Source organism: Camelus bactrianus, chromosome 3, assembly GCF_048773025.1.
Source record: "Camelus bactrianus isolate YW-2024 breed Bactrian camel chromosome 3, ASM4877302v1, whole genome shotgun sequence".
In the NCBI taxonomy this organism is placed as follows: Eukaryota; Metazoa; Chordata; class Mammalia; order Artiodactyla; family Camelidae; genus Camelus; species Camelus bactrianus.
This window is the reverse complement of record NC_133541.1, coordinates 61,142,278-61,164,246: the sequence shown is the minus strand read 5'-3', so window position 1 is coordinate 61,164,246 and position 21,969 is coordinate 61,142,278. Positions and strand designations below refer to the sequence as shown.

Genomic DNA, 21,969 nt, shown 5'->3' with positions numbered 1-21,969 from the left:
CTGGTACAGCCAAGAATAGCCTTGGCTCTGGTGTGTTCTTTGGGTATTTTTCTAAGAATACACCACAAAAGGCACTGAGGTTTCACAGGAGTTTTGTCTTAGTCTAAAATTATGCATTATTATATTATTTCCCTAAGAAACCCCCAGATAGCGTGGAGACTTGATTTTACATTGAAGAATCTGTAATCATGAGACTAGCTGGATAGGAATCCGAAATCTGATTTGCCCTCCTTCTGCAGTAGGCATATTGAAATTTTCATCATTCCCAGATTTCTGACCTCCAAATGTTTTGTGGTTGCCTTTTCCCTTAGAGCCATCCCATGAAAAAATCTCCTTTTCCCTCAAAAAAAAAAAAACCTGATTGTGATTTACAACAGCTGAGTAACTTACAGTTGCTAGCGCTTTTAGCAGAGTTTCAGGCGTCCAGGGCAAAGTGAATATAGGACTGAAGTTCAGAAGGTCATAATATTTTTCCACCAAAAACTGTCTTAGGTGTATTGTTCCAATAGAGCAGTGGACAATTACTATGTACAATTAAAATTAAAATTACGTGAAAAGATGACTGTATGAGACACAAAACAGTGTCCTGATATTGAAAACTAACTTACCTTAAAACTTTTTAGAAGTCAAATGTAAAATTAATTGTTAGTAGTGAACATTATTATTATGTGACATCTCTAGTTTACCAAGACAGGATGCTGTTAAGTGTTTTCAAAATTGTTCTGTTGAAAGAAAAAAAAAAAAAAAACCTAAGTAGGCAAAAAACATTTTGCTGAAGTAAAAGCAGAAAATCAATACATCAGAGGTTCAGCTGTATGTTCAACTTAATGTTTTCCTGTGGCAGTTTGCTCCAAATTCCCCAAAATAAGATACTGCTAACAAAGTACTAAACAAGTAATTTTTATACACTTATATATTAAAAGTTATATTGTAGACAACTAATAGTGGATACTATAAAATACTCGGCATTTCACTGTCATGTTGAGTGTTTCTGATGGGAGCTGGTCTCTTAAATTGACATTAGGTAGGTAAACATCTTTACCCTCTATTACAGGGGAGAAGATTATTAACTAAAATATTTGAAAATCTACCTTTAAAAGCATATTTAATCATCCACTCAAAATAGCACACTGAAAGTTAAACAGCTGCTCTGGCATTTAGTGTAGCTAAACCCAATATTTTCTATTTGTAAATATTTATTTATCCAGAAGGAGACCAGCAATACGGTTTGGAACATCACCATTCCCTGACCCTTATGTAAGTCCAGTGTCTCTTGAACCAGAACTGCTATTTATGACGCCCATGTTGACCATGTTCCTCAAGGTTCCACATCACCTCTGACTCAGGAGGTCCTGTGAGCTTCATACCCCTGGTCTCACACTTTGTTTCCTCCCTTCCTGTGTATTCCTGTCATTTTAGAATGAGATCTGACAGAGAAGGGTTTCAAAATCTCAGAGTATGACCAATTCTCAAGGAGCATGGACTCTGGACACACTGCTGGGTTCAAGTCATGGCTCAGCCTGGTGATAGCTGTTGGCCGCTGGGCAAGTTCCTGGATCTGTCTGTCCTTCTGTTTTCTCACATGTAACACAGGGATTCTCTTAGTACCACACAGGGTGGCCGTGGTAAGGATTAAAGGTGTCTTCTAAGCAGGCATAATAGCAAACAGTTACAGAGCATAGGTGCTGTGCTGTTCTGGGTACTTGAGGTGCGTGCTTGGTGGTGTTAATGTTGTTGGTGATTAACACTGTATAAAACGTTTGCTGTTGTCAGTACTGCACAGTCACACTGGCGATGGCTGCCTCCGGAGAGTATGTGGGAGTCTCTGATTCAGATGACTTTTCTGCCTCTCTCACATTAACAGAATCAGTGCTGAGCGTGAGAAAAGCAAGGCTCAGTATAGCTGAAGGGACTCTAATGGAGACCTCATGCCTAGGAACCAGATTTACCTACTTTATTCTCCTTTGTCCTCGACGCTCATCTGCCTTGTAAACCTTCCCTTCCCAGCTGCCTCGTTCAGACCTCATTCCTCGTGTGTTCCACGGCAGGTGTGTCCTAACTAGCTTCCCTGAACAGCCTAACCCTTTCATCTAGCCTTTCCACTGCCACTATTGTTATTTCCCCATCACACAGATAATGATGTCACCTACTACTCACAAACAACTTTGGCTGTTCATTTTCTATAATATAAAGTCTGCAGTGTAAAGTTAACGTGATCTCAGAGGCTTGTGTTAGCCAGGACTACTTTTCCAGCTTTTGAGAACTGCGTCCTCTGACGTGACCTATATTTCATCTTCCCAGGAATACTCATCCTTCTCAAATACAGCCCAGCCTCTGAGATCTCTCCGTCAATGAATTCCCTCTCTCCAGGAAGTCTTCCTCTGAGCCATCTAATAAAATCCTGTTCACTCTTAATTGCCACCCTTCTACCATGCTTTTTCCTAGGATATTTTACAACCCATCTTTTGGTAGAAAGTTCTGTATGAGTAAATTATTGTTGAAATTCATCTTGATAGACATCTATGGCAGTAAAGTGTAGAAGAAAACATCCAGTGTCTCAGAGTTTTCTTTTTCATTAGGGAAAATTTCTACTTTATTTGCTTCTACCCCTTGCAGTTAGCTAAGGTAATGTGCTATGAAATGATTAACAGATGCAATAGATGAAAAAAAAAAAGCTTTAATTAACTCTCTATCAACAAATTTCGTAGGTGGGCACTTGCATGATTTTCTGACTTTCATATTATATGATTGATAAGCAGTTTGTCTTGGTCATCAGTGTGTAATCATTATCTAAAATAGAAATTTTTCTCAAGTAGCATAAAGAGGAGAGACCCTCAATGTTTGAAATTAGCAAGTTACACATTACATTTTCAGTTCGCATCTTACGTTCCCTCGGGAACTTGACTTTTAGGGCCATTGCTGAATAATTCTAATTTTTCCAGCATAGTCTGTGTCTCTGTTTTGTGAGCATTAGAAGCACTTGGAGAACTAGTGCTCTGCGTGGTATCACCGCTCTGATTGCTCAGGATTTTGGAGGAGAGTGAGTTCAAAGTGGACTGAGGTTGTCGGAAAGGAATCATGAGAGCACTGGGCCTTAGCTGGCCCTGAAAGATGAATTTGAATTAAACAGGAAATCAAACACAACCAGGTATTTAACTGTTAGAGCAAAGGCTCCAGCATCTTCAGAGGACCGTGAGCTTGGCTGTGACCACTGGAAGTTGGGTTCCATAGACAGAGCGGGTCAAACTATGCATAGTTCTGAGACCGAAGCCAGGGCACTGACCCTGAAGTGTTAAGTGTAATGTGGAAAAGGAACATGAGGGACGCAGCACTTTAGAAAGATTTTTGAAGAAAATCCTTGGATTGCACAATAGGTTTATTATCAGACATAAGCATAGAAGTTTGCTCCCAGCCCTCCTACAGCCCGTCTTAAGGCATGGGGAAGAACCCTTCAACTAGAGACCAGGGACCCAGCTCAGGGGCTAGAGAAAGACCTAGTCAGAGGGCACGGAGAGCCTGAAGTAGGATGGGAGCAGTGGAAATGGAGACAGGCATTTCTGAAGAAAAGTTAACAAGACTGGGTAACTAATTGGAAATGGAGTTGGAAGAGGGAGTGAGAGTCGTCAAAGATGATGATTTGGGAGACTGAAAAAATATTGTGCCAATGAAAAGCTTAGCCTTGGTATACCAAGCACCACTTTGTTTTGTGCTTATTTGTTTTATATGCTTGTAGTTATGATTGAAAGTCCAGAGGAAGAAAAGCAAAGTGAAAAGACTCATAGTGTCTAAACATCCAAATAAGAGAAAGTTTCAGAACTTCGGGCTCAAAGAGAGCTACATGCTCAATTGAGCTCTGTGAGACAAGGCAAAATGTCCTCCTCACAACGTCTTAAGCCAGGAATATGTTCTTTGAATTTACAACTTCTTAAAATAGGAGTCAATAAAAAAAAAAAAGCAAGTATTTTCAAGTTAACTGGATAGAAAAAGATTTTTTTCTCCTAACACCACATTTGAAGTTCTGTATATTTACACGAGTTTTAATACGAGTGTTTAGAAACTTGTAACCACGCGAGGTAGATTCTATTATCCTTTACATGAATTATACCGTGAATGCTTGCATTGTTTGATGTGAAACAATATTTTTAATCAAATGAAACTATAAAACACACAAACGCCAAAGTTGATCTGGTCTTCATTTTCTTACCATCTGTAATCACAGGAAGTCCATTCCCTCATGCTTTATAATTTTTGTGCTTTTAAGTGGTGAGGGGACTGTGACATCTGCATGCAGTCACATCCAAATCGATCATTGTCCCAGGCGGAGGGCAGTTTTAAAGCAGGGCATGACGGAAGGTGGAATCTATCTTAGAAACTTATCGACGGGTGGCATTTCCCACCTCCCGACCCTGGACTTTGAAAGAGACCGTTCTCTAGGGTGAATTTATCTTAAGGTAGGACAGCAGCCCCAACGCAAGGCCACAGCGTCCTGAGTGAGGAGGAGGCCGCGGTTTCCGAGCCCATTTAAATGCAGGCTCTTCTTAGCAGTAAACCACACGAATGTATTCATCATTGATTTTCAAATGATAGGTTTCTATATCACTGGTTTAGGATCCACAGCCTTGCATTCCTGAATCTATATTATGCCAAAAGAATAACAACTTGGTGGCTGGAAACAGAAATGGTTATTATACGGCTCCAAAATGCTAGCTGGCACAATATGCTAAAAACAGCAGAAATCCACCAGTAAAAGGCAGAATTTATTTGTTCTCAAAAATAACTTGATGCTCTAAAAATACGAACTTAAGAAGTGTCATCGTGGTTCAAAATATTTTACATTCAATATGTAAACACCTTAAAATATGTGACTGATCTTCTAAAACGGCATGATTTTCAAATAACAGGAAATATTCCAAGAGGAAAATAGAGTGCTTTTTCAAATCAATTTTTTTCTTAGTTTTGAGGCATTTATTGGATGAAAAACTGTAATGTATGTTGGCTTTCTTCCCCCCTGCTGTTGCCCCAGTTCATTGTTTAAAATGTGAGCCAAAAGAGGTAGGCTTTGTTGGAATTTCTCAGAGTTGATTGTAGAAAATATTTTTTTTAAAAAAGAAAAAAAAAAAAAAACCACTCTTCTCTGCCTGAGCGTGGCACTTCCATTTTCGCACACTGGCCCAGGGCTGGTCATATCACAGGACAGCACATTTCATGAAGCGGTTTTACTTCCTTTTAGCAAAATAACTCCTCCATGCAAACCAGTATCGGCATCTACCAAGCCGGGGTTTTAGTTTCTTCTGATCTGTTCAAGCTTCACTGCACTGCTTAACTGACTTTTCTTCCCCCCATTCTTTTGAAATTACCCAGCTAATTTTCCATTTGATTGTTTATTTAAACCAGCTCTCACGCAGCCTTTACAGATAAGTGACATACACTTCAACGTGTCTGTTGGTCTGAACTCCGGCTGACAGGAAAGTAAGGTGCGAACTTAGCCATGGTTTTTCACTCCCTTTTTACCCAGATGGAACCTATTAATTAAAACGAAAGCCCTAACAGAGTCACAATAGTGATTCAGGAAGACATTAAATATAAAACTGCTCTGAGCATTCCGTTTGAGGAACCCTTTTTCTAAGTGAACATATTGTTTGTGTTTCTCCTAGTGAAAAAAGGTAAATGTATTCATTTCATATAATAACTTTTGCCACAGGAAAACTGTCCAAATTAACTGAAAAAAAGAAAGTTTGGCTTTTGACATACTTAGCTGGCTTTAGAGAATTTAGCTAATTTTCTTGACATTTTATTATAAAAGAGTGGTTTATATCCACATTCAACCAACATTTTTTAAGTACCTACTTTGTATTTGCCATATTTTGGGGGGGGGGAGTTGTTTGTTTTAGTTTGTGGGGTTCCCCCCACAGTGGAGAGTTTTACTCATAATCCAATTGACAGATTTAATCTTGTCGTTACTTATTATGTCTTCATCCTGTTTATTCATGCATAAAATGAGACAGGTAAATGGATGGGATGTGAGGAACCCCAGTGTGTTCTATGGAGTAGTGCCTCAATAGATTCTAACTGAAAAGATGTTCCCATAAAGAGTTGCTGAAATATACCTGTGCTTTGCCTTCCCAGCTCCTCATCATAGCTTGTCATCACAGACGTTTCCAGGCTGGATCATACTCCCAGGCTTTCCTAATGCCAGAACATCCCAACACTAGTAGATCTGTCTGCCCACTTAGAGCCTGTGTTGCCTCTGCTCTGCAGCCTTCAGCGGCTGCGTGTCCACCATTTAAACCCAAGACAGGTTAAGCCTGCAATTCCCTGAAATAACCTCTTGTCGTCTCCAGAGCACAACCTGCCTATTCCTTCAGGGTCTCCGACACTCCTCTCTTCTCCTGGGTTCCCTTCTCCCCAAGATCTTCATAGTGCCCCTGACTGTCCTGCGTAAACTGCCACCTCTCAGCCCTTTCCCAGTGCCCAGCCACATGCCCAGAGATCTTACTGTCTCCTCTCTTTTTTTCAAGACCCACGTCAGTTCTTTCCTTTTCCGTGAATCTTGTCTGGATTACCTCTTCCCTCCTGGGAACCCAGTAGCACTTCACCTGGATTGCTCTGTGGCACCTCACCCTGGGCTGTCTTGTGTTGGATTGTACGTTTCACACATGTCTGTGCTGGGTTGCCACAAAGGGCCTGCAGGGCTGGTCTCTGCACCCCCTCTAGGTAGCACACAGTATCATTCATCCCAGGGTAATAGGTACCTGTGTTTTACAGTAATGATAATGATGACGATAACGAGGTTTGACTGTCTCCTTTAGAGAGCTTCAGAAAACAGCTAGCCAGTTTTCCAGCAAGGGTTGTTGAATCAGCTCGCTGGTTTCTCCTACTCTCCAAGGAGAGACTGTGGAGGAAGCCAGCGGAGGACGTCCGTGTCAGTTCGGGCTGTATCAGCTCCCTCTGCAGCTCCGCCTGTCACACAGATCAGAATATTTTGGATTGAGACACAGAAACCACCAGATAACATTTGTCTGTTAGTAGGGGGCTAAACATCAGAGACCGGAGGAAAACCGCTTCGGTACTGTTCTCTCTCATTAGATGGCTGTCCCGGTGCCTCGTGAGTCGGCGCTTTAGTGGGGACATCATCCCCTCATTTCAGCTCCTGAGAAGGAGTCCTGCTTTTTGAAATTCTGCGTGAATGAGAAAGCAGGGCTTCAGGTTCACGCATTGAACTTAGTGAGGAGAGCAAACCAGACGGAAGAAAACCATAGGGAGAAACCGCTCAAAGGAAAGGGGAAGTGAACAGCAAAACGTGTAAGAGGCTGCTGCTCCTCCTGCATGTCCTAGGATTTATAGTCTTGCTGGTGTGCCCTTTCTTCATTTCAGGACACACAGACAAACTGAATAAAGCCCAAACCATTGAACCGAAAGAGTGAGTCACGCCAGCCGGCGTCTGCCGAGCCAGTCATTTAAAGTGCGGGACCAATTCAGTGCTTTTCTTAGACCCTGAGCGACTGTCTCAGTTTCTTCCCAATTAAAAAAAATTTTTTAACTGAAGTATACTCAGTTTACAACCTTGTGTTAATTTCTGGCGTACAGCATAGTGATTTAGTTTATATATGTGTGTATATATATATATATATATATATATATATATATATATATATATATATATATTCCTTTTCATACTGTTTTTCTCTTCCCAGATTTTTGTAATAGCAAAAAAAAATATGCTGTTTTCCAGACAAGGTGAGTTTGCTAGGTCTCTTCGCTGTAAGAGTTTTTAGGCTTCCTTCAGAGGAATATTCAATAGCTAACTGATTGAATTGCTCTTCACGTGGAGGTGAAGTCAGTGGTCCTGTGGACTTTCAGTATATGTTGTTAAGTCTCACCCTGGTGATCCTTTATTCTTAACCTCATGTACTGTATTCTCTAGAAACATTTTTGAGTCTAGATTTTTTTCCTGAGTGCTTTCATTGTTTTGTGTTAACAGGGAACGGGTATGGCAATCCCCGAAACTCACCAGGTCTGCTGGTCTCACCTGGTAACTTGAACAAGAATATGCAAGCAAAATCTCCTCCTCCCATGAATTTAGGGATGAATAACCGTAAACCAGATCTCCGAGTTCTTATTCCACCAGGCAGCAAGAATACGATGCCATCAGTGGTAATGCAAAATTGTATTTTAAATAAATGTTGATAATGTTTGTTTATGTTTTGCTGTTCTTATACTTGTCTTACTTTATGAACTACTTACATGCTCCCAGAAAAGTAACATGTCAGTGCTATTGCCGGGGCTCTGTTTGGATTTAGCTATTATTTCTAGTAACTGGCTTGCATTTCCCTTTTCCATGGGGGGATAAAAAAAAAAAAAACCAACATCCAATAAACTGCTCTATAGGACTGGTGTTCTGGGGTAAAGAAAACATGTCCTTTTAAGGCTCCCAACTTATAATTAGAAAAAAATCATTACATAATACTTTGCTTATGGGACATTCGGTTTGACCAATGGTAGAATCAGACTCACAGATGAGTTATTTCATAACAGATTTTTACAGTATTGAACTAAATAAATATGTCTTTGAGGTGCTGACAATGAAACAGCTTTTCCATAATTTCTAAATGAGCTTTCTCCCGTTAATTGGCAATTCTTTTCTTAGGTATATTGCAGTGACAGTGTTTACTACATCACATGCCTGTACACCAACTGCCTCAATTCCTCTTTCCATAGATGTGCTTCATGCATAGTGAGCTCTCAGAAGCTACTTGTTTTAAAATTCTAGGCATTTTGAGAACAAAGGTTATATTTTACATTAAAAAAAAGTTGTGGCACTTGTAAGAATAAATAAGTAAATAACTATGAAATATAAATAATGTCCCTGGGCACTACCATTTTTCTTTCTCCTGGGTCTGCAGGGCTAAGGTGAAGATAATATTGTGGGGCCAAATTCAGCAACAAAGAGACTTACATCCATATTCTCCAAATTAGCTTTGCTTAAGAGTGAGAATACTTTAAAACCAAGACTCAGTAGACAAATTTAGATCATTCTGTGAACACATTTTTTTTCTTTCTGTGCTCTGTGGCAAGCTTCAGGGTAAAACAGTCCTGCAAGCTGATTAGTTTATTATGGCACAGTGCAGATTAATTTTGAATATCAACCAAAAAAAAAAAATCACATAATATGCAACGTTCCCTTCGGAGAAGGCTGGGTCTAATAAATAAAACCTCCCACAGGGCCAAAGCCAAGCAGTGTGGGCCATGCGTGGCAGGCTGTCTCTATCAGCAGATTTATTCCAAGTCCCTTAAAACTGCTGCTTTCCCAGGGAGTCTGTGAGCACCAGGTCAGGTCTCCCTGGCAGCCAGGTGCAGTTTCCCCCCTCCTCCAGCAAGTGGGGTTTCAACGTACAGTCTTTTTTTTTTTTTTCTTTTAAAATGTGGTGGTGAAATAACGAATGTTGAGACACTGACCTGTACTGAAAACTGGATAGATTGTCTTCCCATTTGAGACAAACAGCTCATTAAAGGAAACAAAGAATGTCTTTGTAAGGAGTTATCTCTAGAGTCTGGGTTTTAAAACTGTTTAAACTATTGTGTCTATCAGAAGATGCTTTTCCTTTTGTTGAAAAGATTGTGCCCAATTACAAATATTTACAGACACTAATTAATAAAACTCCTTCCCCATGCTCTCAGTCTGAGGATGTCGACCTGCTTTTGGTAAGTGGTGAGAGTGCTCCCCTTCAATGGCACCTGCAAGGAGAAATCCAGGCGACTTTAGGTGGAGTGGTAGTGCTAGTAAGATGGAAAGATTTCGGGAGTTGCTATAGTGTGTCAGCATTAGTTGCATTTAAATACCATTAATTTCAAGTATCACTCACAGGTGAAATGTCAGGTTATCTATTTTTCTGTCTCAACCTCTGTAAGTGCAGGCCATGTTTTTGATTTATTTTAGGACTTACAGTAAAAATGTAACAAACAAAAAATATCCTTAGTTATTTAACACCATGAAGACACTTATTTTTCTAAGAACTAAAGTCTCAAAATATTTAAATTTATATGAGTCTTTAATCTCCTTAAGGAATTAAATATACACGTTAGCTGCTTTGCCATCTAGTTTTGAGGGAAGTTTAGAAGAATCTGAAAAAAGTGGTCAGAGCACCACCTGCTGGCCAGAGTATAGCATGACCCCTCTACCCATCTGCTCTGCTGTATATAGAACTGAGCATAAAAACCATCATGGCTGATTTTAATTTTTTTTAATTTGCATTTGAATAAAAACTGAAACAATGGAAGTACAGTGTACATATTTCATCAGTCTTCAACAGTCTGTTTTTACCCATAATAAAGCTATGGTACTTGTTACTAGTTCAGTTGCCTAGGAGATACTGATGTAATGGGTTACTATGGCAACAACTGGTCTCTTGAAGGATTGTAAATGATAGGGTTGGCAGAGTTCATAGAGACACATGTTAAATGATTAATTTCATGAGATTTGTACCAAGTTATCTCTTTATATGCAAAACTAATACTGTAATCTAATATGTTTAACTTTTAAAAAAATGCTATCAATAAATGTCTTTTTATTTACTTTAAAAGAATCAAAGGATAAATAACTCCCAGTCTGCTCAGTCATTGGCTACCCCAGTGGTTTCCGTAGCAACTCCTACTTTACCAGGACAAGGGATGGGAGGATATCCATCAGCCATTTCAACAACATATGGTACCGGTGAGTAGCTTTGCTATGTTTAAATAGTACATTAAATACTTTTTATTAAAAAGCAAGATGAAAAGGTATTACCTTTTAGTCTGTTAGAAAGCTTTATTTAATACCTGTAGTATCCAGAGCACTATACCATTGCCTATCCATAATGAAGACAAAATGAATTTGCACATTTTTCTTGCTTAAGTGACTGAAAGTTTTATTAACCCAACCTGAATTCAAAATAGAAGAATAATTTCCAGGAAAATGAGCTGTTATTTCTTTGATGTAATAGAAAGCTTACTTTTTCTCAGAATTGTTTAAAAGTCATTTCTAAATCATCAATACTAGGAACATACTTGTGATATCATATTGTAGTTTTAATAAACTAGAATTGCAGGGTGTACTACTTTGAAGCTTTCATGGAATACTTATTTTTTGGTATATAATATTTCTCTTTTAAATTAAAATTGTCCCTAATGTTTCATCTCCCTTTCCCCTTAAATAAAAAAAAGTGTATACTAACCATCATTAAATAACACTAGTAGAATATTTTAAAAACTGAAACTGTTTATTCTAGTCACCATTTGATGATGACCAAATTAAATATTTCCCCTTCTATTGTATCCTTTGATCTAGAATACTCTCTGAGTAGTGCAGACCTGTCATCTCTGTCTGGGTTTAACACGGCCAGCGCTCTTCATCTTGGGTCAGTAACTGGCTGGCAACAGCAACACCTACATAACATGCCGCCATCCGCCCTCAGTCAACTGGGGTAAGCACCATTACTTCTTTTATAACATACTTCTAGAATGCATCTTTAAATGACAAATGGCAGTCTCTAAATATGTGCTGTAATGTCCCATTAGAGGATGTAGAATTCTGCTTTATGAAAATCTGAAAGTAGTTATCAAACCAATACCTTTCAAGTAGCTTAAATATTACTTTCCTTCTTTAAGAGGAGGGGAACGCTGATAAGGAGGTATGTTATTTCCCTTTGGTTTAGGCTATATTTGTTTCCACTTCTATCAATAATAAATTTCTATTTAGTTAAGTTTTCACATAGCGCATGTGGGACATAAGAAAACATTTATAGTTATTAGCTCTTTAAGATTTTGAGATATTTGAGAATCCTTTTCACTTGGCATAAACTGCATAGTTCCTGCTACTGTTAACCTGATACTCATAGGGTCAGCTATTCCATGGATACACAGACTTCATGTATTTATAATGTACTCACAGTATAGTTGCATATTCACAGATATTACATGAATATAAATATGTATATATATGGACAGACATATACTAATTACCTAAATTTGGGTATAAAAATTGTTGTTTTCTGAAATCAGATGTGTATTTCTGCCCCCTTGTGGTAGTTTTGAGATATGTCTTTATTATAGAAATAACTCCTGTCATTTATCAATGGAAAGATTCAAATCTTCAAAAGCCCTGAGTTCATCAATACAACTTGTAAAACAAATAGATATTTTAAAATTTAAAACATGAAACAAAGATCTGACTTTCAGTTTAATTAATAATTTTAAAACTTTAATCTTCAAAAGAAAATACTAGGACGATACGAAATATTTAAAGATAACACATCTTTATATTTTAGAACCATTCTATATGCCTTCCCCCACTTTTACTTTTCCGCTGAGCCATTTAGTTAGAATAGTTAGCTAGTTCTGTGTTCATATTCTAAGGAGATAATGAGGAGAAAACACTGATTAGAATAAAAGTCACTGATGGATACCACCGCTGCTCTCTCACCCTCGCCAGCCCCGCTCGCTTCCACGTGGAAGTGACTTCACGTAGATTAGTGCTCTGGTCATGGAGTTCTCACCCTGTCCCTATTTGCTACTATGCTTTTTACTCACTAACCCCTATTGTTGAAAATCGACCATCTCGTGTAAATAATGAAATAAATTCATTTGACACTGTTGATGTGTTTTCTTGGAAGATGAACTTTGAAGATATATTACATATTGATCAGCAGCAGAACTTCTGTTTTTAGAATAACATCTAAATTTTCCCAGATAGATTAACTGTCCAAATAGACATTTATGGCAATAACTTTTTCAAGTAATTATCACTAAGTACATCATACCAACCAGGCATTGTTAAAATACATTCAAGTGGCCTTGTACTTGGGTGATTCAGCAGTGAATCCCCTGTTTGTGCTTCTTGTCAAAAATAAAGGTAGCTGTTTACTTCTCATTTTTTAGGATTAGATTTCCTTAGAAATTAACAATGTCAAAAGCCATCTTAGTTTCTCTGAATGTGGCTTTCTTTTGTTCCCAATAACACCTGATAATTTGCATTTTTACATAGAAAACACTTGTATTTGAACTACATTACCATTTTAAAATTCTCTTCTATTCCATGGGAAGAATCTTAATTCTCTGCTGCCCTTAATAGTGGCTGCAGTAAATGAGAAAGAAGTGACTGGCCCGGACTAGAGAGGAACTGAATTACAACAGCCAAGGATGAAGCATTTTGTTTAGTTCCAGTTTCTTTCAACACCAATTCTCGTGGTGCATGATTTGACTCTGAATCCAGTCTATGGGTTCCTATTGCACTTAATCACTTCCCTTATCCCTCAAACAGATACCCTTTCCAGTCCTAGTTTTGGCCCAAATGCCTGCCTGCCTTTTTGCCTGCCTTCACTGCTTCTTCTCTCCTCCCTCTCTCCCTCCCATCCTTCCTCTTCCTCTCTCTTACAAACACACACACACACACACACACACACACACACACACACACACACAGTAGTTTTCAGGAAGAGATTCCGTCAAATGGAGTAGCCTATGCTCACACAATTAAATCTTAAACTTAAAAAAAAGTCTCAAATTATAGTATTTATGTAAAATACATGAGCTTACCCTTCTTCCTCATGATGGATATCAATTTTTAAAAATTGATATTTTCCAGGCCAAAGTAGTCCCACCTACTTGTGTGGTGGAGTCAAGTCACCTTCTTTGGGACAGATACAGCATCAAAGCAGAATGAAGTATCTGTCAGCCCCCCAGTGTAGATACTCCCAGCAGCCCAAGAGGGTCACCATAATTCTTTCTCAAAATTAAAAAAAAAAAGCAAGAAAGAGCTTCTCGTATTTTTTTGTGGAAATACCTTTAAATCTTCAAAGCTGTACTATCTAGTATCTGATTTTCTCTAACAAAGTTAGATCAACGGCCTAAACTGACCTGATGTAGGGAGCAGGGAAGACTGGCAGAAGGAGCTGCCACCCAGGGTTAGCGAAAGTCATTTGAATACTAGTATTTGAGAAAATGACCCTCAATTTTTTGGTGTTTTTCTCCTATCATCTAAAAAAAAGGGCAACCTGTTTTCTGGAAGCATTTCTGTACATCATTTTGGTGGATGCAGGTATTCAGTACATACTGAGAGAGAACTTTTAGTAAAGACGACATTTAAAAGATTGATTTGAATACAGTTTGATAGTCTAATTTCCAGGCAGAGGCAGTAAGAAATGTTTCATTTCTGAACAATAGGAGGAAGGTAGGTGTCTTCCCAGTTGGAAGGAAGGCATCTGCAGGGGATGGCAGTTTGCAGCAGGACATGATATGGGAACTTGCACATGTGGCTTCTGTCTCCCCACCCACCTCTTTATCACCCACAGTAAGAAGCATCTCACAATGATCTGTGTCTATAAAAATTCTGTTCTCAGGAACAAGTAGACCAACATGCTTATATCTGAGTTGAGCACGTAGACGACTAAGTGATTTTTAATGATCCCTTCTTCTTTTCAATAAAATACTTTCTTTGATAATGGAGACTAGCCAATTAAACCTCATTCTGTTTTGAATCCTATACCACAGTATAATGAAGCTGAAACCAAGATATCACTTACCATTCATTACTGTGGATTTAGTGTCCCCAGAACTACTCAAAATGCTTCATAAATGCTTTCAGTGTCAAATGAAATGCCACTAACTAAGTTTATCTTATCTTAGGGACTAGCCTATTTGTTTATAGGAAGGGGTAAACAATACGTGTTATTGTTACACCTTTTATAGGGAAAAGATGCAGCAAAATCCATACAAGCCAGCTGACATTAGGAGACAGTGATAAGCAGATAATATGGCTTCCAAAAGCTGTATAAAAGAAACAGCATTTGGATTCTCTTATTTTTTGCTCAGTTTATCCATATTGACTGTTTATATTGGTCCAACTCACCAAATATTTTTTTTTCTGATTTTCCACATCACCCCTGTCTGTGAGGACACCATCTAAATATCAGAAGGCAGATGAATGTATTTATTGATATGCCACTTTATTTTCAGACTCTTAATTGACGTTCATTATTAAACGGTTGTGTGATTTATAGTGGAAGCATTTAATTAAATTTTAGTGAAATAGTCTTTCTTATCCAGAGCCAGGGAAATTCTTCCTTCCAGAAATCAAAAGATGATTTCCTCTGACATCAAAATGAATCATTAAGTAACTCTGAACCAAGATAAAATAGTCCACCACTATGAATCTCTTTGAAATGCAGGTGTTCCCCCTATTTTAGTATCTTCTTGATTTAAATATTATTTAATTAAAAATCTTAGAAAATTAGTATGCTAATATAGACTATAAAATAAAAACAACAAATAACAAAAAGTATAAGCAGGTGATTGAAAATTATATACACTCGATGTAGTATTTTGATAAAAATGCTAAGACTGCTTGAATTCTGTAAGATCAGAAAAGCCATAGAGAGAAAGACTTGTTAGGGAAACAGATAATTCTCCTTCATGTTATTCTCCACATTAGCTCATTTATTAATAAGAGAAGGAAAGTAATTCTTTGCCAGTAGGTGGTGCTTTTGTATAAAACATCACTCAAAGATAGACTCATTTCTGACTGATTTTATATCTCTGTACATCTCGAGCCTGAACTGCATCTCCCAAAAACCCAGCCCCAAGTTGCTCCACTTTTTCCTGCAAAATATATACCCATTTTCTCACTGCTCATAATGACATTTTTAATGCCCTCTAATTCTCTCCATTAGAAAGTAACACAGTCACACACAGGAGTAGGTGAGCTTGCTTTCCTTTGTTGAAAATGGGTGTGTCTGTATGGATAATTCTTTACTGTGACTCTCCTCAGTAGAAGAGAGTCCTGTTCTGTCTCGCAATGTGGACAGATAACACTGAGTCTAGCCGTGGCTGTCAGTGCACTCAGAATGTAAGGACAGTGCAGGCATCTTCACATCAATGTCAGCAGTGTTACTGTGGTTGATCCTGAACAAAGCCATCGTGAAGGCTGGTCTACACTTAAGGGCTTAATGCCTTTCCCTCCAGAATTCCAAGTATCTAAATTCAGCCACATTTTGAAAGAAGGGCAAGTTACGCTGTCCTGGAATAAATGAGGATTAAGGGTTATAAACATAATAAAATCACACTCGATCCTTTTCTACAACAACCTTTCCTTTAGGCAAATCCAGATTCATCAACTAATGACAATGATAGATGAGAGGAGTGGTCTCCTTCGTATCCCAGCAGGGAGAGACTAGCAGTAGTAATATTGAGGTCATTGTGGGGAAAAACAACTGAGAAAGAATGAAGAAAGTCAGACTATCAGTTTTAGTTGGGTAGGAAGTCTAAGTGTTTTTAAGCCCCTCCTTAAAGTTTCTGCAGATAATTTTCAGCCTCCTCCCCCATCTTTCCCGTATCCCAAGCTTTTCACCAGATATGGTTACATGTAGCATTTTCTCAGTTCTATTCATTTGAAATTTTGACTCTCTTCACTTTCTCTGAAGACTGTGCAACTTAGTATGCATGTGCTTATTAAATTTAGGGAAATATTTGTATCCATAATAAGCTCTTTATAGTAATTTTCAAACACAGGCATTAGTAAATCAAAGAAGTCTTAATTCAGAAGCTAAGCCCTGTATCCTAAGTCTTAGATTGTATTTTGGAACTGGTGTAGGGAGAAATTCCATGGACACAGAAAATGCTTTTTCCCGCATGTCTTGTTAAAACCTCCCTGAGCCGGTAACCTATACATTAAGGGAGCCTGTCAGAGACTTGGAGGTGTGACTCGTGAGGCCTGGGTCAGTTAAATGCTGTGATCGCTACCGGGCAGATGAACAAAGGCATCCCAAGTCACTGTAAGAAGGCGATGCCCCCAAGTGCTGCCAAGCACGCTCTGCTCCCTCTGGGCATGCTCTGGTGTCGATGCAAGTCTTTAAGCTGATGTTTGATGTAATTGTGAGTTCCTGGGGGCTCCAGGCCTCCTCCATCTGTAACTGGGTTTCCTTTCCTCCTACAGAGCTTGCACTAGCACTCATTTATCTCAGAGTTCAAATCTCTCCCTGCCTTCTACTCAAAGCCTCAACATCAAGTCAGAACCTGTTTCTCCTCCTAGAGACCGTACCACCACCCCTTCGAGATACCCACAACACACGCGCCACGAGGCGGGGAGATCTCCTGTTGACAGCTTGAGCAGCTGCAGCAGTTCGTACGACGGGAGCGACCGAGAGGATCACCGGAACGAATTCCACTCCCCCATTGGACTCACCAGACCTTCGCCGGATGAAAGGGAAAGTCCCTCAGTCAAGCGCATGCGACTCTCTGAAGGATGGGCAACATGATCAGATTATTACTTAGTAGTTTTTTTTCTTGCAGTGTGTGTGTGTGCTATACCTTAATGGGGAAGGGGGGTCGATATGCATTATATGTGCTGTGTGTGGAAAAAAAAAAAGTCAGGTACTCTGTTTTGTAAAAGTACTTTTAAATTGCCTCAGTGATACAGTATAAAGATAAACAGAAATGCTGAGATAAGCTTAGCACTTGAGTTGTACAACAGAACACTTGTACAAAATAGATTTAAGGCTAACTTCTTTTCACTGTTGTGCTCCTTTGCAAAATGTATGTTACAATAGATAGTGTCATGTTGCAGGTTCAACGTTATTTACATGTAAATAGACAAAAGGAAACATTTGCCAAAAGCGGCAGATCTTTACTGAAAGAGAGAGCAGCTGTTATGCAACATATAGAAAAGTGTATAGATGTTTTGGACAGACCCGGCAAAGGGTGGCCACGGTTACACGTTAGGAACACACCAGGTCACCTAACACCCACCCCGAGAACGCTCACAAACCTGCAGGCACATCATTGGCGTATGGCACTCATGAAAAAGGATCAATGACCATTAAAAGAGGACCATACCTATTTTTTAAAAATGTAGAGTTTGAGGGCTAACGTATTTAATTAAATAAATAAATAAATCTGGGTCTGCATCTCTTATTAAATAAAAATATAAAAATATGTACATTACATTTTGCTTATTTTCATATAAAAGGTAAGACAGAGTTTGCAAAGCATTTGTGGCTTTTTGTAGTTTACTTAAGCCAAAATGTGTTTTTCCCCCTTGATAGCTTCGCTAATATTTTAAACAGTCCTGTAAAAAACCAAAAAGGACTTTTTGTATAGAAAGCACTACCCTAAGCCATGAAGAACTCCATGCTTTGCTAACCAAGATAACTGTTTTCTCTTTGTAGAAGTTTTGTTTTTGAAATGTGTATTTCTAATTATATAAAATATTAAGAATCTTTTAAAAAATCTGTGAAATTAACATGCTTGTGTATAGCTTTCTAATATATATAATATTATGGTAATAGCAGAAGTTTTGTTATCTTAATAGCGGGAGGGGGGTATATTTGTGCAGTTGCACATTTGAGTAACTATTTTCTTTCTGTTTTCTTTTACTCTGCATACATTTTATAAGTTCAAGGTCAGCTGTCAAAAGGATAACCTGTGGGATTAGAACATATCACATTGCAACACCCTAAATTGTTTTTAATCCATTGGCAATCTACTGGGTCAACTGACATCCATTGTATATACTAATTAGTTTCTTTCATGCTATTTTTTGTTTTTGTTTTGCATTTTTATCAAATGCAGGGCCCCTTTCTGATCTCACCATTTCACCATGCATCTTGGAATTCAGTAAGTGCATACCTTCATCTTGCCCGTATCCTAAATTATCGGTTGGTTTTCAGCCTAGAACTCGATAATGCTTTGAAGAAATATGCCCAGAGTAGAGAACTGTGTTGGGTCACATGTCCTGCAAATACTGCCCTAGAAATAAGTGATATGGAGTTTACTCGATGCATGAGTTATAAATTCCCACAGAAGAAAAATGTGAAAGTCTGGGTGCTAGATAAGAAGGAAGCAGGTAAAGGGATAGTTGCTTCGTCATCCGTTCTTAATTATTTTAACTGACCCTCAACAATCTTGTCAGCAATATAGGACTGTTGAACAATCCCGGTGTGTCAGGACCCCCAAATGTCACTTCTGCATAAAGCATGTATGTCATCTATTTTTTTTTCTTCAATAAAGAGATTTAATAGCCATTTCAAAAAATCCCATTAAAGCACCTCTCTATGTCCCTTTTTTTTTTAATTTTTCAGGAAATAATGATGACTCTTGTCTAATATTCGTCTATAAGGGATTACTTTTCAGACCCTTTAAAAAGTGAGTGCCATAAAAAAAAAAAAGAGTTGATATATATTGTTTAAAGAGATTTCAGTCTAGGACTGATATTCCTTCTCTAGGCATGTGAAGATCTGTCGATCCAGCTCCCATCACACACGCTGACATACACAGCAGAAAAGACAGACAGTAAGATCAACACTGCTATGTCTTGTGTAGGACTTTTCTTATCCCTTTTTTTGCTTTCACTTGCTTAGTTACTATGTGTTTCTCCTTGTAAAAGGCTGCCGCTGGGTGGCAAAAGCCAAGAGATCTTATGAACTAGGCTATATTTTTCTTAACTCGATCTGAAATCCACAGTTAGACCACAGTGCACCTTTGGTTGTGTCCGTATAGGATGCCAGCCTGCCTTGTGCTAACGTTTTATACACGAAATCAAACAAAAAAATCTGTCAGCCATTTCATGTATCCCACTACTCGAGGTATCCATGGAACATGAAAGAAAAACATTTATGCAGAGGAAAAACAGAAAATCATCCCTGAAAACACACACACATCTTCATACATGGGGGGGAGGAAACTAAGAAAATCATTTTCCTCACCATGGACTTGATCCCATTCTTACAACCCATCCTTATAACTTGATGTGTATAAAATATGCAAACATGTCACAAATGTTCTTTGTCATTTCAAAACACTTTATCAATATCAGGAGAAACTAACCAATGGGTGGGAAAGGGTCATTATGTGAAAATATGAAAAAAAATAGCCATATTAATTTTTTACCTGCAATTTGCCTCAGCAACAAAGAAAAAGGGAATTTCTAATGCTGAAGATAAAGTAACCTAAAGTACCAGCAGAAGCCTTGGCTATTTATAGCAGTTCTGACAATAGTTTTATAAGAACATGAAAAGAACAGAATCACTTGAAAATGGATGCCAGTCATCTCTTGTTTCCACTGTTGAATCCAGATAAAGTGGTGGCAAGACACAAAGGGATAATCTGAGATTTTTTTAAAGGTGATTTAATGAGAAGAAGCACAATTTTGATTGTGATGAGTCACTTTCTGTAAACGATTGACATCAATCTTTCCCCTTATACCTTCTCTGTAATTTACCATTTATTGTATTTGCAAAGCTAGTGTGGTTTTGGGTTTTTATCACAATAAATCCTTTGTATTCAGGAGTTTAGGGCAGAGCCCTGAGGAGGTATTATTTGACATAACCCATCCTAGAGTAACATTTTAGGCAACATTCTTCATTGCAAGTAAAAGAACCGTAAGTGGCGTTTTTACACAGCTACGAGTATTGTTGTATCTAATCCTATTTTAGAAGATTTTTTGGTGATGTGAAGTTTAAATACTGGTAACACTGATGCAATACACGCGAGCTGCACAAACTGTATGTTGTATGCATTGGTGTGTGGAAGGCTGTTCATTTCAATCTTTTTTAAAATTGTGTTTTTAGTAAAATGGCTTATTTTTTCCCAAAGGTGGAACTTAGCATTTTGTAACAATGAATACAAAAATACCTATCATCCTCAGATCATTTTAAGGTTAACTAAAGTGAAAATTTTTTAAAATTCCAATACACTTTTTAAAAGAATGTCTGCCCTCTCACATTTTTATGTATTTATTTTTCTTACATACCCATCGTTTAGGGAGAGCATTTTTTGCCCCCTTTATCCTTATGTTTGTTTTTCCAGAGAGTAAATGCTTTGTATTTCTTCCTTTAAAAAAAAAATTTTTTTTTTAAAGAAGCAGCAGCCACTCAAACCCTCCATAAAGGCTGTTGCCTGAGCACGGCACCCTTCATCTGTTCCCGTTTGTGCCATCTGCTGTGATGTCGTCACTTAACATGGCGTTAATTTCCTGCCACTACACATCTTTTGAAGATTGATGGAATACTGGTGTCTGTGAGAACGCTTCAGACTACAGATGTAATTAAAGGCTTTTCTTCATATGTTTTAACCAAAGATGTGGAGCAATCCAAGCCACATTATCTTCTACATCAAATTTGTCCATTTTGGTTCTTTTCATAATCGGGTATTGCATTTTGCCTTCCCTGTTCATACCTCAGATTGATCCATACCTCAGTTGAATTCAGAGAGGTCAGCTAAGTGACGGATTCTGTTGTGGTTTGAATGCAGTACCAGTGTTCTCTCAGAGCGACGGAGACCTGGGTCACTGTAGGCATAGGACTTGGATTGCTTCAGATGGTTTGCTGTATCATTTTTCTTCTTTTTCTTTTTCTGGGGACTTGTTTCCATTAAATGACAGTAATTAAAATAGCTTGTAAATGAGGGCATACAAGCATTTGCAACAAATACTCAAATAGAGGCTCACAGCGGCATAAGCTGGACTTTGTCGCCACTAGATGACAAGATGTTATAACTAAGTTAAACCACATCTGTGTATCTCAAGGGACTTAATTCAGCTGTCTGTAGTGAATAAAAGTGGGGAATTTTCAAAAGTTTCTCCTGCTGGAAATAAGGTATAATTTGTATTTTGCAGACAATTCAGTAAAGTTACTGGCTTTCTTAGTGATGCAGTGTCTGTGGTGCATTTTTTTAATTAATGTTTTGCTGCTTAAGTTTATTCCACTTTATCTTGTTTGGTTTTTTTAAAGAAGCTTTTTCCACAAGCGTAAGTGAGCTTTCTGTTTTCAACTCAGAATACTCAAAAAGAAGGATATCTGTGTTTTGAGGGAGGGAGGGCATAAACTGAATCGCTGCCTTTGGGGTGATGTGTGTATCCAGCCAGTGTGGGAAGTTCAAGGCTCTCATCAAGTGATTCAACTTTGTTATCAAAGCAATTCCCTGAAGATCTTTGATAACTTGCTT

General features: G+C 38.3%; 1 protein-coding gene across 15 annotated transcripts in view; it reads left to right on the top strand.

The window, feature by feature from the left end:
• The window catches only part of MEF2C (myocyte enhancer factor 2C), a 162,194-nt gene extending 140,521 nt beyond the window's left edge, over positions 1 to 21,673 (top strand). For 13 of the 15 annotated variants that reach the window (XM_074360348.1, XM_074360338.1, XM_010962417.3 and 10 more), the window contains 4 exons: positions 7,982 to 8,154; positions 10,582 to 10,711; positions 11,324 to 11,459; positions 16,964 to 21,673. In XM_074360348.1, the coding sequence (XP_074216449.1) occupies positions 7,982 to 8,154; positions 10,582 to 10,711; positions 11,324 to 11,459; positions 16,964 to 17,285 (761 nt within the window). In that variant the 3' untranslated portion in view covers positions 17,286 to 21,673. The remainder of the gene's footprint in view (positions 1 to 7,981; positions 8,155 to 10,581; positions 10,712 to 11,323; positions 11,460 to 16,963) is intronic. The other 2 variants (XM_045522213.2, XM_010962419.3) reach the window with 1 other exon arrangement.
• The last annotated feature ends 296 nt before the right edge of the window (positions 21,674 to 21,969 follow it).